The sequence below is a fragment of the Anoplolepis gracilipes genome, chromosome 13 (assembly GCF_047496725.1).
Source record: "Anoplolepis gracilipes chromosome 13, ASM4749672v1, whole genome shotgun sequence".
NCBI lineage: Eukaryota > Metazoa > Arthropoda > Insecta > Hymenoptera > Formicidae > Anoplolepis > Anoplolepis gracilipes.
This window is the reverse complement of record NC_132982.1, coordinates 9,634,227-9,649,174: the sequence shown is the minus strand read 5'-3', so window position 1 is coordinate 9,649,174 and position 14,948 is coordinate 9,634,227. Positions and strand designations below refer to the sequence as shown.

General features: G+C 30.0%; 5 protein-coding genes across 5 annotated transcripts; 2 read left to right on the top strand and 3 right to left on the bottom strand.

Moving 5' to 3' along the window:
• Positions 1–263: 263 nt before the first annotated feature.
• On the top strand, positions 264–1,468 carry LOC140672391 (ciliogenesis and planar polarity effector 2). The gene is made up of 5 exons (XM_072904522.1): positions 264–377; positions 454–565; positions 645–910; positions 993–1,129; positions 1,204–1,468. The coding sequence occupies exons 2-5, from the start codon at positions 469–471 to the stop codon at positions 1,409–1,411; spliced, it is 708 nt and encodes a 235-aa protein (XP_072760623.1). The 5' UTR covers positions 264–377; positions 454–468; the 3' UTR covers positions 1,412–1,468.
• Polz2 (DNA polymerase zeta subunit 2) lies at positions 1,469–2,536 on the bottom strand. Its single transcript, XM_072904520.1, has 3 exons — positions 2,275–2,536; positions 1,872–2,169; positions 1,469–1,798 (listed from the first exon to the last, which is right to left on the bottom strand). Exons 1-3 carry the CDS (start codon positions 2,435–2,437, stop codon positions 1,498–1,500), a joined length of 762 nt encoding a protein of 253 aa, XP_072760621.1. The 5' UTR covers positions 2,438–2,536; the 3' UTR covers positions 1,469–1,497.
• Positions 2,537–2,549: 13 nt separating this feature from the next.
• Positions 2,550–5,777, bottom strand: Coq8 (ubiquinone biosynthesis protein COQ8, mitochondrial). The gene is made up of 12 exons (XM_072904518.1): positions 5,533–5,777; positions 5,259–5,452; positions 4,638–5,180; positions 4,328–4,547; positions 4,131–4,255; positions 3,968–4,052; positions 3,781–3,896; positions 3,530–3,692; positions 3,255–3,457; positions 3,028–3,180; positions 2,854–2,954; positions 2,550–2,773 (listed from the first exon to the last, which is right to left on the bottom strand). The coding sequence occupies exons 2-12, from the start codon at positions 5,448–5,450 to the stop codon at positions 2,599–2,601; spliced, it is 2,076 nt and encodes a 691-aa protein (XP_072760619.1). The 5' UTR covers positions 5,451–5,452; positions 5,533–5,777; the 3' UTR covers positions 2,550–2,598.
• A 1,248-nt stretch (positions 5,778–7,025) lies between these two features.
• Herp (Homocysteine-induced endoplasmic reticulum protein) lies at positions 7,026–9,442 on the bottom strand. Its single transcript, XM_072904519.1, has 4 exons — positions 9,004–9,442; positions 8,110–8,489; positions 7,682–8,014; positions 7,026–7,557 (listed from the first exon to the last, which is right to left on the bottom strand). Exons 1-4 carry the CDS (start codon positions 9,136–9,138, stop codon positions 7,275–7,277), a joined length of 1,131 nt encoding a protein of 376 aa, XP_072760620.1. The 5' UTR covers positions 9,139–9,442; the 3' UTR covers positions 7,026–7,274.
• Positions 9,443–9,768: 326 nt separating this feature from the next.
• Positions 9,769–14,752, top strand: LOC140672338 (uncharacterized). The gene is made up of 7 exons (XM_072904393.1): positions 9,769–9,987; positions 10,241–10,365; positions 10,455–13,433; positions 13,500–13,663; positions 13,735–13,939; positions 14,064–14,186; positions 14,262–14,752. Exons 1-7 carry the CDS (start codon positions 9,937–9,939, stop codon positions 14,386–14,388), a joined length of 3,774 nt encoding a protein of 1,257 aa, XP_072760494.1. The 5' UTR covers positions 9,769–9,936; the 3' UTR covers positions 14,389–14,752.
• Positions 14,753–14,948: the final 196 nt, after the last annotated feature.

Sequence of the window (14,948 nt, the reverse complement as noted above, 5' to 3'; positions counted from 1 at the left end):
CCCATTGGCTCGCGCGCGCGCCACTTGTGCGAATTTCAAAAGGAGAGATTGAACTCTGTACGGTTAATACGGAATTTTACTTAATTTTTTTTTTATTTTATTATTCCATGTGTATTTTTCTTGACAGAATCGTCAATTATGAAAATTTTGTTGTAAGATCTTTGAAACTTTGATGGGACATAAAGGTAAAAAAAAGAAAGGAAAAAGAATGTACGCTCGTGAGATTTTTCATGCCCGGTGAGCAACATGGGTTTCCAATTGGTCGGTACACTTTGGTCTCGTGAAAGGTCGATGTTGTATGCGCGGTCGATAATACGCGCAAAAAAATGATCATATGATCGATTTGATTACGATTGATTTTTTCAAATCCTCATAATGTAAAATTATACACGAATAATTATGTATTTAATCACACATTACATACGAATATATCTAATTGTTTGTATTTCGTAGTGAGGTCAAAGAAACATGAATGCTATCAATATGAACTGGTTAGCTTCAGCGGAAGGAGAATCTTTGGTCCATCACTTTTATGTAAATTCTTCCAAGAAGAGAAGATTTTATGGTACTAATTATATATGACAAACGTTAGAAACGCATATTGCTTTTCTTTTGCTCTAACAATTATTTTCTCTTTATTTCAGGTATTCTGGAAAGACCATCGTTACCCACCTCCATTGAAGAGGTCACCTACAAGATTTTTATGATAGGCAGATCCGGCGTGGGAAAGACTTCAGTAGTGGCAAAACTTGCAGGCACTTTAGAATCCAACAATTATACAGAAACCAATGGCATAAGAAAAACAAACGTTTTTTGGCCTGTAAAAATCTGGGATAAAGTTGTTTTGTTCAAGCTGCAATTCTGGGATACGTCAGAAAGCAGTATAAAAAAATACAATCATATTCTACCGGTATCTACAAAGCAATAAGGATTCCTTAGAATAACTGTGTACATTTAATCCAAAAAAGTAATAAGATATAACATCTTTTTAGGCATGTAAAGATAAAGTTGATGCAATGTGCTCTGTGTTTTCCTTTGATGATGCATCAAGCTTTAATGATGTTCCATATTTGATGAATACAATGACTGCGATAAAAGAGAAACCAGCAAATATAGTGATTGGCACAAAGTAATATACGATATATATGATTCTATTGTAATCTGAGTAAAATTTTGAATAATCTAATTCAAATATTTTTTCAGGTTCAAACCTTGGTCAAGCTGTGTGATAGATGATGCACAAATCAAGGAATTTGAAGACAAATGGAAAGTTAAGGTCATTAAAATTGACGCCAGTAAATCATCAGTAAGATCTGAAATGTTTGATTGCTCTTATCAGTTGAATGCTATCTGTAACATTTTATGGAACAGAGATAAAGAGTTTATATCCAAATTAATGGGACAAGCTTAACTGCAAACAGCTACATTTTTCTATATTTTATACAAAATAAAAGTACAAAAAGATAAAGATTAGTTATACAAATTTTTGCTTAATCCTTAGGTTTTATTTACTGTATCCTCAATCACATACATCTGTAAGTTCAAACAATCAGTTTTAATATCTTTCAGTGGCAATAGATTTTTATTGGTCATCTCTACTGCACCATCTTCAATAATCCATGGAAAATCTTCGCATTTTGGATTCTCACTTAAACTAATATGTGCAGTTTCATATGTTTGAATTTCAATAGAGAATGTTGAACCATCAGGCAGAGGTTTTAAGTATGTGTCACACATTAATAATTTTAAACAGATTGTCTTCAATGCTTCTTCTGTCTTTAAATAATAGGGATCTCTCCTTAAAATGAAAGTAGATTAATGTGGAAAATTAGAATTCTCCCAAGGACATATTTATCAATTATTCAACATACTCTGTGAATTCTGCTTGCAGTTTAACGATATCAAAAACAAATTTTTCTATTGGTGATTTGTTCTCATTGTAAAAGGTAAAACTGATGGTTTTAATATTGTTTTCATCCTCCTTTATCAATTCCTTGATTGCATTCAAAATATTTGACAAGTACTCGTTTAATTCTGGGTGTTCCGACACATATACTGTGATTCCATAAATCTTTCTCTTTACGAAAATTTCCTTGGGATAAATTTTTCGAAAAAATAGTATATGATTGAATGCTACTTCCAAAAATTCCAAGAGAATGTCAACGCCAACTGTAAACAAATTTTTTTCATGTTTGACAAAAAATCATGAGACGGTTATAAATATTGCAGGCATATTGTTTGACGCAGACATCTTGATTGATCGTGAAAATGTACCTATCTTGTCCTGAGACATTTTACAATGATATAGAAAGTAACTGTCGCATACATATGTGGCATTTTCAAGAAATATTAAATTTTTAAATAAATGTCTCTCATTACACGTGTACATAAGTAATATGCCGCCATAATCTGAATCACGCCATCTGTTGTGTTTCATAAGTACATGGTACGTATTGAATTCTTCATCACGTTGCTAAAGTAGGAATTGTTAGTATCATGTTATAATTTTGTTTTATATTAGGAAACGCATTTGTAGAAAAAAATGTCTGTTAGGCATTTCAATTGTATGTATTTTGTTATAACATTAATATTAACATATCAAATAAACTTATAATTAGCATAAATCTCCCGAAACATGTCACGACATTTTATTCTAACTCCAAGTTTTGCACACAGCAAAAATATTCCTGATAATTTTCTGTGCAAACTATATATTTCTTCGGGAGGTGGACACAGTCTGTGATTTATTATAGTTGGTACTAAAGCTTGAATCCTGCACACATAGACACAATATGCAATTGTTATTTTATCAGATATAAGATATTAATTAAAATATAAAAATGTAAGATGTACCGTTTTGTCACATCTTGATCACCAAAATTGTAATACTCATGATTATTGTCGAATATTTGTCCAAGAATCATGACCGCATCCACATGAGCATTTTCCATAATCTGTCGGTGTATAAATTTTGTTTTATATATATTTTAGTATTTTATAGATTTATGCCTGATAGAAGTAAGATACCTTAGATTCATATCCAGTGAGAAATTTCATTTCTCGAGACAACTGCAGGACCTTATTACGATTTCCCTCACTTGCAGCATTAATAACTTCAATATATTTGTCCATAAATACTTTTTCATATGTCCTGCATGCCCCAAAATCCAATAAAATTAACTGTAAAGATATATTCATTAAAACATCCTTGATTAAAATTACAAGTATATAATTAAAATTTGTACATGTAATACCTGTTTTGTATCAATATTGTAGAAGAAATTGGACCAATTTGGATCAGTCTGCATAAATCGAAATTCGAATAATTCTTTTAGGGTCAGACGCATAATCAGTTCACTTATGTGTTCTCTACTCTTAATATTCATATCTACACACTTATCAACAGGTATGCCTTCTATCATCTCTGTAGTGAATACTTGCTTTGTAGAGAGATCATCTAGAAATTTAATAATGTATCTAACATCTAATATCTAGTTAATTATATTTTATGTTACTTTTTATTCAATACCTATTACTCTAGGCACATAATACTCTGGATACGGCATTAATAATTCCCTATATTTTCTCGTACATTCTGCTTCCCTTGTATAATCCACTTCCCATGCAAGCTCCCGTTTCGCAACTTCCACCACATTGTCTATAAACATTCCTTCTGGAAACATGTTCCAAACCTATAATATATAAATTATATTTGATATTAAATATGTAATATTTAAAAAGTGTTCTTTATGATATCATTGAGATATTGTTACTTTGTACCTTCATTATGCCTACTAAATTTTCAATGTCACTTTGAATGCCCAAAGCCACACCTGGATACTGAATCTTTATCGCTACATTTTGCTTATTCAATAATATACCATGATGCACTTGCCCTAAAGTATATCACATGATTATAAAGGAACTTTTAATTGAGATTACATGAAAGAAGAAAACATTTATGTACCAATGGATGCTGCTGCAAATGGTTTCTCCTCAAAAGACGTCAATTTATTTCTCCAATCGTGTCCAAGCTCGCTGCCTAATACTTTCTACAAATAATTACAATAATTGATATTAATGATAAATTCAGTTTTAATCTGTATATCTATATCATTTATCATTTTTACCTCTACTTGCCATGTCGGCATAAAATCAGCACTTTGTCTGACCCTCTCAAAGATTTTTTGCAATTCAGGACTTATAATAGTATTGTCTTGAATGCTCAGTATTTGACCAATTTTTAAAGCTGCACCTGTATTTTTGGTAAAATGATATAACATCTATATATATATGTATAGATATGTGACATTTTTATAAATCTTACCTCTCACTTTGCACAATGTTGCGACTATTCTTTCTGCATTAGCTTTAGTGAGAAACATGCTGTCAATTGTATCTCCAACACTTTGCTCCTTCAATCCCAATGTTCTCCGTGTATATTCTGCAACAGTACCAACACCAAGACCAAGACCCAAGGTACCAAAACTGACCATTCTTTGCAACCTTGTAGCAGGAACTTTTCTTTCTCTGGCAGTAGGTGACAACTATAATATAAATTAAGGAACGAGATGTAATAATTGAATATGAATAAATGTATGTGTAAGATTTAATTAAAAGTTTATTTTGATACTTACAAGTTGTTTTGGTTTAACTGATAATTTAGCCTTTGGTCTTTCTTTAGACTCTGTTTGATTTTCTTGTTTCTTATTTATAGATTCTTTTTTAGGTGTTTTAATTGTAGAGGAAGAAATAGAACTTGCATCCTTTTTACTTTTAATATTTTTCTCGTGTTCCAATTCTAATTTCCTTAAAATTTCTTTATCTTTATCAGAGAGTTTTATTTGAGGTATCTCTTTATCTGAGGTAGCAATGGTTTCAATCTTCTCCTTTACAGTCATATATTTCCATGTTGTATTATTTTGTACATCTTCTAAAGATTTTTCAATTGTAAATTTGTTATTATCATATTTTGGCAAATTAACATCTTTATCAATAGGCAATTCTTTTGGGTCTTTTGCAGCGTTATATACATGTAATTTGGCTTCCTTCTTGGGAGGATACTCATCATTTTTTATACCCAAACTTTGATTAGTTATTATCTTAATATATTGTCTAATACCTTCTTCAACCACACTCGCACGCTCAGTTATTTCTTTCAAGTCTTTTACTACTTGTTCCTACACAAAACAAACATTACAAGAGGCTATATACATAAAAGATTGACGTACTGCTCAAGTTTTATTCGAGAGACTTACAGGAACTTTACTTGGTTCTATATCACTTAGTTTTTTTCTTGCAGCTCGTATATATTTTTCAGGCAAATTTTTTAAACTGGAGTGTGTAATTGTGTATTTGATTACATCCTCCTGATGTTTTATCAAAGCATTTGTCACACTATGTGCTCCTTTAAGTATACCAAGTAAATCGGAAATTTTTGAGCGAGGCATTTCTATAAAATAATCAAATTTTTCACATTATAGTATAACATATAGGATATTGTAATAATTAGATGTAATATAAATATCTTACGTTTGTTTTGGGAAACAACAAAATGACTGGACGTTTAAAAGGAGGTTAACGTAATCTTACAGAAATTGTCTTCATAAAATAAATACAAATTAAGTATTTTAAAATACAATGAGATATACATATATATATATATATAAACTATTGTACTGATAAAAATAATTTTTCTATAAATAAAACAGTAATTTCTCGTAAATTATTGCAACATGTCACGGTACACGTGATCGCCACATGCGCCTTTCACAAAAGCGCGGTACATTTAAAATCCACCCTTCTATAATAAATTTCTTTTTTATCATTAATTGATGTATCACATTATTTATTACGTAAGTAATATCTAATCATAATTGGTTCATCGAAATAAACAACATATGACTAAACGAGAAATTTCAAAAATTGTTTTATTTGCTTTACATACATTTTTCATCTCATCGGCGTCTTTTACATATCATACATACATATATATATATACAAATACATATATATATGTGTGTATGTTTGTTATTACTATTTAGGAAAATTACAGAAATTTACTAAATACATCTTCGTCATGTTTGTGTAATATGTGTGTATATATATATATATATATATCAATAGATATATATATATATATAAAATAATAATTATATATATAATTTTATATACAATAATTATATATAATATATATATATATATATATATATATAATGTATATATATATATATATATACTTGCACATATATATTTTTTTATATACATAATAATTATATGTTAATATATTAATTATATAATAACATTATAAATTATATATTAAAATAATAATTTTATATATATATGAATGTAAAATGTGTGAAATGTTTTACAAGGGTATCCCACCGGATATATTTGCGACCGTATTAAACATCACAGAAATTATATTCGCGTAAAATATTTATATATATATATATATATATATATATATATATATATATATATATATATATATTATTGCTATATAAGAAAATTCTTGAAGCAAATTAGATGTTCTAATATCATTACTTTTTATATATTATCGCTTTATACAATACAAGCTCTACACAAAAATTGTGTTTCTTACATTTATATATAGGCACACACATATGCATACATAACATGCGCGCGTGCTCGTACACACGCATACAATTTATCTCGTTGTACCTTTAAATTACTCTACAAACATAAAAAATTTCCTTTATACATTAAATTCTAATAGCTTTGGGATGGCGATTCTAACAATCTTCTTCCGAAGGAAAGTTAGCATTAGTATATAACGTGATATAGATATAACGTGACTGTTACTTCATTTCATTAACTCGATCGTCAATTCAATCAAGATACATACATATATATATATATATATATATATATATATATATATATATATATATATATTTATATATATATAATCTTTACACGCGATGTTGGAAACTGAGTTTTATGATGTCATCCATCTTAAACGTATGCCGATTATTAACATACGCGTATATATGAACATTTACATTTACTATTAGATTCAGATATAAAAGTGAGTGTCATAAAACTGATCAGACTTTCATAAGAATAAATGTATCAAATCTCACAATTTTGCAAGTATTCTGATTTTACAGACTGTATGATACTTACAATATTTGGTATATGATAAAGTTCATCACTATCTCTCATCTTTATGTCACGTTTCTGTTTTGTGTATATATATTTTTTATAGAGGAAAAAACTCGATTTTATAACAGAATAGGTCCCAGGCATGATTAAATGACATTCGGCTGATCTGGGATAAGCGAGGCGAAAAACGAACTAAAGAAGGTCCAAGTAAAGGCGAGTGCGCCTGGCCGTTGTTCCTCGTTCTCTTCGTTAGCATTTGTTCGTGCTTCCGTTCGTGGTTGCGGAGTTGGCACTTGAGGATTTTGTTGCTGTGGCACAGGCTGTGGACCTATCGCTTCGTTTTGCAGTACTTGATTGTTATTGTCCACACGACCATTGTTGTTTTCACCTAGCAATATTGGTTGTACTCTGAAGAAGCCACCCTGATATCTGTAATGCGAATAACGTTTAATATTATATATATATGCATTTAGAAAAGAGAAAGCTGTGCATATATAAGAATGCAATAAAATTGTTAGAGAAATATATTAAATAATATATTATAGATACTCACAGATATAGTGCAAATCCTAAGAACGTCACGATGAGAAATCGAAGAGGAGAGGAGTAGAAATACACTATACCAAACAAAACAATGATTCTGGATAATGTGTAAAAGAAGTCCAACCAGTCGCGATTAAACGCGGCGTCCTCAGCCGCGCCATTATTTCCCGCATTGATATCCGGCGCATCTTGCGCTGCTGGTTGGGCAGCCTGCTCATCAACGACGTTGTTGTTGTTATTGTTGCTCGCATATGTATGTTGAGATGTATTGTCATTGGAATTAATATTCATTTGTTGCAGATATGGAATACTGGCTTGTAACTGTATGCCTTGCGCTGCCATGCTACAAGAAAAAAAAAACAAATGATATAAATTAATGCATTTTTTATAACTCTTTTACAGAGATTTCTTTAGAAAAAAAGATATATTTATACTTACAGTTGCATATACTGTGTGAAATAATGCGTGTATGCTTGTTGCATCCAGGCCATTTGTTGACTATTTCGAGGATCAAAGTACTGTTGAGGCAAATACATTTGTTGAGGTGCAGTAACATTAGCATTCTCATGAGTCTGATTTTGAACACTGTTGCTTCTGATATGACTGTTTCTCATTGAGGACGTTGTGTCTGCATTTTTTTCAGTTGTCAAATTTTGATCCGATGTTGTTTTAGCAGAGTATGTCTTTTGTGATGTACAGACTAGATGAACAGTATATGCTTGATCCTCTAAACCATCGTGTTGTCTCAGAATATCCTTCAACTGTGAAGAGTCATTCAGTAATCGACCCGAATAGATTAATTTCTGATGCAAACTTTCCTGTATAAACAATAATAATAACTAGAATCAGTTACTGTCTAATAATAATATATGATATGATATAACAAATATAATTTTCATATCTTAATAATAAATCATGTAAGAAAATGTGAAAAAATTCATAAAGCTCTTGATTTAGAGGATTTAGAGGATTGAAAAACTATTTTTCATAATATTAGTTAATTAGTTCCTGGTTCCTGATATATTAATAAACACATTAGGTTGTAATCAGTAAAGATTAATGATGTTTTAAAAAAGCTATATCTTTCCATGTGTGTCATCAAAAACAGTTATAATATATTCCTACCTAATGTAACGTTATCTTATCTCTTTAGATCACTCTTTGTGTATACAACTGTGACAAAACATTATAATGTAAATACACACACACATAAAAAAGATTGTGAAAAATAGAATGCTAAAATAAGACTGCTCTTCTTTCTATTTTATAGAAACGAGGAGAAACGTTATACGAGCTGCTTTCACCGGGCGGAGACACTTTCGCGCGACTTACTGGCTTGCCGGGATAGACCTCGGACAGGTACTCCTTCAGATGGCCAATGGTCCAACTGAGATCGCACTTGATCACTTGGTCCTTGATCTGTTGATTCGGTGCCTTTATAATGAGATTAACGGCAGCTTTTGCCATCCTTTCGACGCGTCAGAGCCAGCCCGAGGTCAGCTGTTGGCGTAGAGGGCAACAGTGATTAATAATAATCCACTTCGTCCCGTCGTCGTCGTCGCTGCCGCTGTTGCTTAATTGAAACCTCGACGAATTATTCTTCTCTGTCGTTCGTTAAAAGGATAAAAAGTCGTTTTCTTCGATTTAACGGGAAGAAGGTTGTCGCATCCGCAATTATTTTTTTTTCTTTTTTTTTTTTTAACAATTTATATCGTCCGCAACCACCGTTGTGTCTACGACAAACGTCATCTGATATCACTCAAACACAACTGTGTACACACACGTTCGCGATGTGGATTCGTGTAGACTCGCACATTTGGCGATCGCCCATTGGTTCGAGATTACGCGCGCTCATCTCGAAAATAATGCCGAGTTTCCATGCGCTGCGTTCCTAAAAGCACGAAACTCTCTAGATATATTTATGTGCAAAAATTGAAAAAAAAAGGAATATTAGTAAAATAGGAATTTGATTATTGTAAGGTAAATGAGGCAGAAAAGTAGAAAATTTATTCTATTCTTTCAAACTCGCCATTTTTTTCGTAGCATTGAAAACCCGGCTTAAGTTGGTACGATTTAAATAAGTTTAGGAAACAACAATAAAGAAATTTCAAACCGAATCATAACCGCTTCTTGTGTTTTTGCAAGGATACGCATGTTTGTACGAATAAAATGTAGATATTTTTAATTATCTTCGTTATACTTTGTGCGTGCTAGATACGTCTATATAAAAGAGATTTTTCCGCGAAGAAAGTGATATTTTTAACCATGTCTCCCAGTACTCCTAAAGCCAAGAGAAGTGAATCTAGACGTTCATCGGTGAGTACATTGTTTACAATTGTTTTATAGGTATCTCATTTTTTACTAAAAGATTTTCGATTTAATAATATTAATGCGTTAATGTTAAAAATTAATTTATATTTTAATTTATTATGTATTTATATTTATATATTTATTTATTTATTTATTGTATATATATTTTTTATTATTATTATTTATATATTAATAATATTAAAAAATAGAAAATATTAATACATTAATATTAAAAATTAATTATTCTTGGTGTTGGCAGATTCTTAAACCTCGTAAACCACGACAACCGTTGCAAAATATAAATTTTGATTCACACAACGAAGGAAGTTCAACTCCATCAAAAGTTAAAAGACGCGTTAGTTTTGCAGATAAGAAGCATGTCAAGTGAGTATATTGTATTAACTTTTGTGAAGTTAATCAAAATTTATTTTTATTTTAATACCTTTTCTTTAATAATTCTATCTTGTGCACAGAGAGTTTTGTCATTCGGTCGAGCAAGGAACTGTATGGGACAGTACGTATGAAGAGCATGATTCTAGTCTTAAAGGTTCTTTTGTAGGAGACTCTAATGCTAGAACTGAATTAAAAGAAAATCCAGCTTTATGTATTTCTAAAAATGAATGTGTTCATATTTTTGAAAATAATGCAAGTTGCACAAACAACTCCAGCTTAACAGATACTCAGCTATTTGAATCTACTATAAGGGTCGAAAGAAAAGATAATGAGAATAGTAATTTGAATTTTACCAATCCAGTCAAATACATGGAATTTAATGAAGGATCTCAATTTAAACAAACTGTATTACTAAATAAATCTGCTATATCTCAACCACTTAAGGATACAACAATAAGTGCTATTACGTGTAGCAACACAAAAGAGAAATATGTAGAACCATTTGATGAAAGATTTCAACTTGAACAAAATGTAATGCCGAATGCTTTTTCTATATCTCATGTACCTAAAAATGCAACATCCAACAATATTATTGTATATAAAGATTTTGATGATGAGAAGAATGTGTATAATATAAAATCATATTCTGAATCGCGTTGCAACAATGTCGATTCTGAATTGGATAGGACATGTGAGCAGGATTTGTCTATGGAGTTTACTGCACCAGTGCCTGCATTTTTACTACCTTCACGTGCGGAAGAGAAAATAAATGTACAGAAAGATAATTGTACCGTACGCCTAAAATTAGATACAAATTATATTAGCAACAATGTACCCATTCAATCCGTACCAATATCCGTGAAGCCTGTTAATTCTGCTTTAGGAATTTTTCAACAAATTTCAGAAATACAAAACCGCGGAAGTACGAATTTGAGCGCTGGACATGACACACATGATAAAACGATATTTTCCACAAATTTACAATCTAATATTGCTTCTGAAAGTACTATTTTTAAACAGACACAGGATGCAACACAAAATATTAACGAATCAATGATGTTAACAAATATAATACAGCCATCCACTACAAGTACTGACATGTTTCATGTAAACAATGCAGCTTTTAATGTTTCAATGGAAATGACTACCGCTGTATCACCGAAAATGTATGATAAAAGTATTTCACATTTTCATGATGAAAATATAATTAAAGAAAATAATTTGAGAGAAAATCAAACTGATAAAACTGAATTTTTTAATGATGTAATGATGGAAATGACAAAGCCTATAGATGTGTTACCTTTGATTTCTTACGATAAAGAGAATTTGAGAATGGATGAATTAATATCCAAAGATGATAGAATAATCTTTGATGATGAATCCATGGAAATAACCAAGTCATTAAAGAACCGAGAAGAAATTATTCCTTCAATCATTCATAAATCAATATCTGAAAAAAATACATGTAAAGAAAAGAATATGGACAATTCAATTGGCTTTAATGAAAAAACTAAATTATTATACAAGTCTATGGAGTTTACTGAAGCTGTCCCAGTCTCTTTGCATCTTGAAAGAACACTTAATACTATTTGCACTGCGCAATCTACATCATTCTCTCAAACAATGTCAAAAGCACGTTCACCTATTAAAAAATCAACAGAATCGACACTTCAAGTTGACACAGCTCCAAACAAAACAATTCAAAATGTATCAATGGAAATTACTAGTACAGTTTTATCGACTTCACATTTTATACGAGACATCTCTACAGATAATGAATTTCAGCATCTAACAACAAATAATTTAACAAAATCAAGGAAAAGTCCAATAAAAGAAAATTACACAATTTCAAAAGAAATTGTGAAAGCGACAGACACATACGATGAATTGCCTAATAATTTTGTTATTTCATCTCTGCCAGGTAATTTGGATCACTCTTTAAATACAGTTTTTAAAAATATTAGCAGTAGAGAAGAAACATTAGATAAAAATGAACCAAATCCGGAAAAGATTTGCAAGTCTTTTATGGAATCTCACATATCTCAAGTAAATAATGTATGTTTATCTCCAAGGCCTAATGATATTTACATTAGTGATACTGGACATAATGAGTATTTTGTAAAGGACACAATGGATCACACTGAGTTCTATAGATCAAATTTCAGAGATGATCTAAATGAGATTAACGAATGTAGTTTGTTAAGAAAAACTCTGGAAAATAGTATTGAAGAGCTACAATCGATTAAACCACCATCATTCATATTAGATAGTGACAAAGAGGAGAATTCTTTATCTGATACCTTATGCGAAGACAAACTTCAGATATCGACTGATGAGACAATCAATAATATACATAATAGTTTAAATCAGTTAGTAACAAATAATATAACAGAATACGAATGTCTAATAGACTCGAGAAGAAGTGTAGCAAAAGATAATGAAAATTTTATACTTTTAAGAGAAAATGAATCAATAAATAGCAAAACCACTCAAATGGAAGATTGTTGTAGAAGAGTAGCAGATGAAATTGATAATCAGGAAAATCAAGTTGATTGTCAAGCAATCAGAAGAACAATTATTGACAATCAAATTAATGAATCCAATCGTTATACAATGAATGTAGAGAATCCTCATCCAGAAAATATGTTATCAACACAGAATAATAAACATGGAGAAATAAATACTGATCATTGTAAATCGTCAATTATCAAACAGAGTGAAATAACAGAAGAATATATTCAAGAAAGGATAAATGATGATGCAAACCCACGAAATAATGCCAGCGGGAAAGAACAAGATTCGGATGTGCAAAGAGAGGCGATAGAACAGTGCACTGATCATCTTGAAAGGACAGAAGTAATTGAAAATTCATTAAATTCTGAGAAGTATTGCAAAAAGAATTTAAATGAAGAAAGAATAATAGGAATGGAACAAAACGAAGAATGTAAGGAAGAAAAATTCACAGCAGAACGATGCGTTAGCGTGATTGAAGATAAGTCTTTGACCGAGCAAGATCTCTTTTTATCGTTATCACAGGAATTAGAAATATATGGAGAATGGTATATATATTTTTATTATTTTACAATAGGGAAAGATTGAAGAGAACTAATGTTATTTTATTACAGGGATGATCGCATTTGGAACGTGTATCATAAAAATATCGACAGGAAAATGATTGTTTTTGGTTTCATGTCGAATTCATTATTGATTGCAATATTCCTATCATATGATCTTAATTGCTCTGGACAAAATCAGATTGAAAAAATCAAGATTATTTCCCGCGTTTCAGGTAATTATACAGATATTAATTAAAAAATAAAATTGCAATATTTTAATCTCATCTTTTTATTTTTTTAATAGATGATTCAGGTATATTAATAAGGATAGTTCACAAATTAATTCTGGAGGAACTAAATGTGGAACTACTTATGTGTAGATATAAAACTCATGAGGACATTTTGCCAATGCTAGAATGTGTTTCACAACACGTGAAATCAACAATGAATTTTATGTTTGAGTTGAAGCAGTTGGATGAATTAAATTTGATGGAAATTACTTATAATGAGTAATTATTTACATCTATACTATATGTTTTACTATATTTAATATGATATATACATATATATACTATTATTTAAAATATCAATACATATTAATTTGATGATATAGTAATAGCATATTTATTTTAGAATCTCATTCATATCTCGAAGCAAAGAAATGAACATTTTGTTAAAAGTCACGCTTAAAGTTAAATGTTTCAATAAACTCTCTTCAAAGGATGTAAACGTTCATTGTTTGCTAGGTACAATACGGTAAGTTAATAAAAAATGGATTGCTCAATTGGAAGAATGGAATTATATTCTTATTTTTTTCTTTCGTTTTTACAGAGAAACAGATGTTAAAAGTCTAATTAAGAATATAAAAAAGGATCACAAGTTCTTAAAGAAATATATGAACGATGTCAAAGATTACATCGACATAATGGAAGGGACTTTAATTACTAAGAGACTTTAATTGTCAAGAATGAAAATACTGCCGATTGATGTTCAGTGAAGATATCACTTAGTTATCTCGTAATGTGTTTAAATTAGAATTAAAATAAATGAATTTTTAAATCGTTAATACTGTAAATGATTGTGCAATTATTCATATTCGAAAAACAACACAAAGTGTTTTCTTATTTTTGTATCACTAATTGTAAATTATACTATTTTCTATTATTCTGTAAATTATAATTGCAATATATAAGATACAGAACATATATACTCTAAAAACTAGTATTATCTATAAAAGCTTTATAAAATTGTAAGTATATATATTCCATAAAAATTTTATATAATAAAAATATGCTAGTATAATAAAGAAATCATTGGGTGTATGTATGTCTATATGTGTGTGTGTATTATATTTTCTTGCAAGCTGATTAATAATCCTTTCATATTAATATTTTAGTTTTCTTATTTTTTATTTTATTTACATATTTCTTGATGAAAATTTGAGTGATTCAATTTCAATGTGCTATTTGTTTTGTAGCGTAATGTAATGTATCGTCGAGTAATAAACGTAAAGTTTCG

Bases quoted from the DNA above. Each gene is read 5' to 3' on its own strand.
- Polz2 (XM_072904520.1), bottom strand. From the start codon at position 2,437: ATGAAACACAACAGATGGCGTGATTCAGATTATGGCGGCATATTACTT. The intron at 2,170-2,274 runs GTACATTTTCAC...ATTTGTTTACAG, and splicing joins AATGTCTCAGGACAAGATAG to TTGGCGTTGACATTCTCTTG. The intron at 1,799-1,871 runs GTATGTTGAATA...TTTCATTTTAAG, and splicing joins CTGCAAGCAGAATTCACAGA to GAGAGATCCCTATTATTTAA.
- LOC140672338 (XM_072904393.1), top strand. From the start codon at position 9,937: ATGTCTCCCAGTACTCCTAAAGCCAAGAGAAGTGAATCTAGACGTTCA. The intron at 9,988-10,240 runs GTGAGTACATTG...TGGTGTTGGCAG, and splicing joins GTGAATCTAGACGTTCATCG to ATTCTTAAACCTCGTAAACC. The intron at 14,187-14,261 runs GTAAGTTAATAA...TCGTTTTTACAG, and splicing joins TGTTTGCTAGGTACAATACG to AGAAACAGATGTTAAAAGTC.
- Coq8 (XM_072904518.1), bottom strand. From the start codon at position 5,450: ATGCCTCGCTCAAAAATTTCCGATTTACTTGGTATACTTAAAGGAGCA. The intron at 4,548-4,637 runs GTAAGTATCAAA...TTTATATTATAG, and splicing joins CAGTTAAACCAAAACAACTT to TTGTCACCTACTGCCAGAGA. The intron at 3,181-3,254 runs GTATTACATGTA...ATATCTTTACAG, and splicing joins ACAATATTGATACAAAACAG to TTAATTTTATTGGATTTTGG.
- LOC140672391 (XM_072904522.1), top strand. From the start codon at position 469: ATGAATGCTATCAATATGAACTGGTTAGCTTCAGCGGAAGGAGAATCT. The intron at 911-992 runs GTATCTACAAAG...ACATCTTTTTAG, and splicing joins AATACAATCATATTCTACCG to GCATGTAAAGATAAAGTTGA. The intron at 1,130-1,203 runs GTAATATACGAT...ATATTTTTTCAG, and splicing joins AATATAGTGATTGGCACAAA to GTTCAAACCTTGGTCAAGCT.
- Herp (XM_072904519.1), bottom strand. From the start codon at position 9,138: ATGGCAAAAGCTGCCGTTAATCTCATTATAAAGGCACCGAATCAACAG. The intron at 8,490-9,003 runs GTAAGTCGCGCG...TTGTTTATACAG, and splicing joins AGGTCTATCCCGGCAAGCCA to GAAAGTTTGCATCAGAAATT. The intron at 7,558-7,681 runs GTGAGTATCTAT...TTCGCATTACAG, and splicing joins TTAGGATTTGCACTATATCT to ATATCAGGGTGGCTTCTTCA.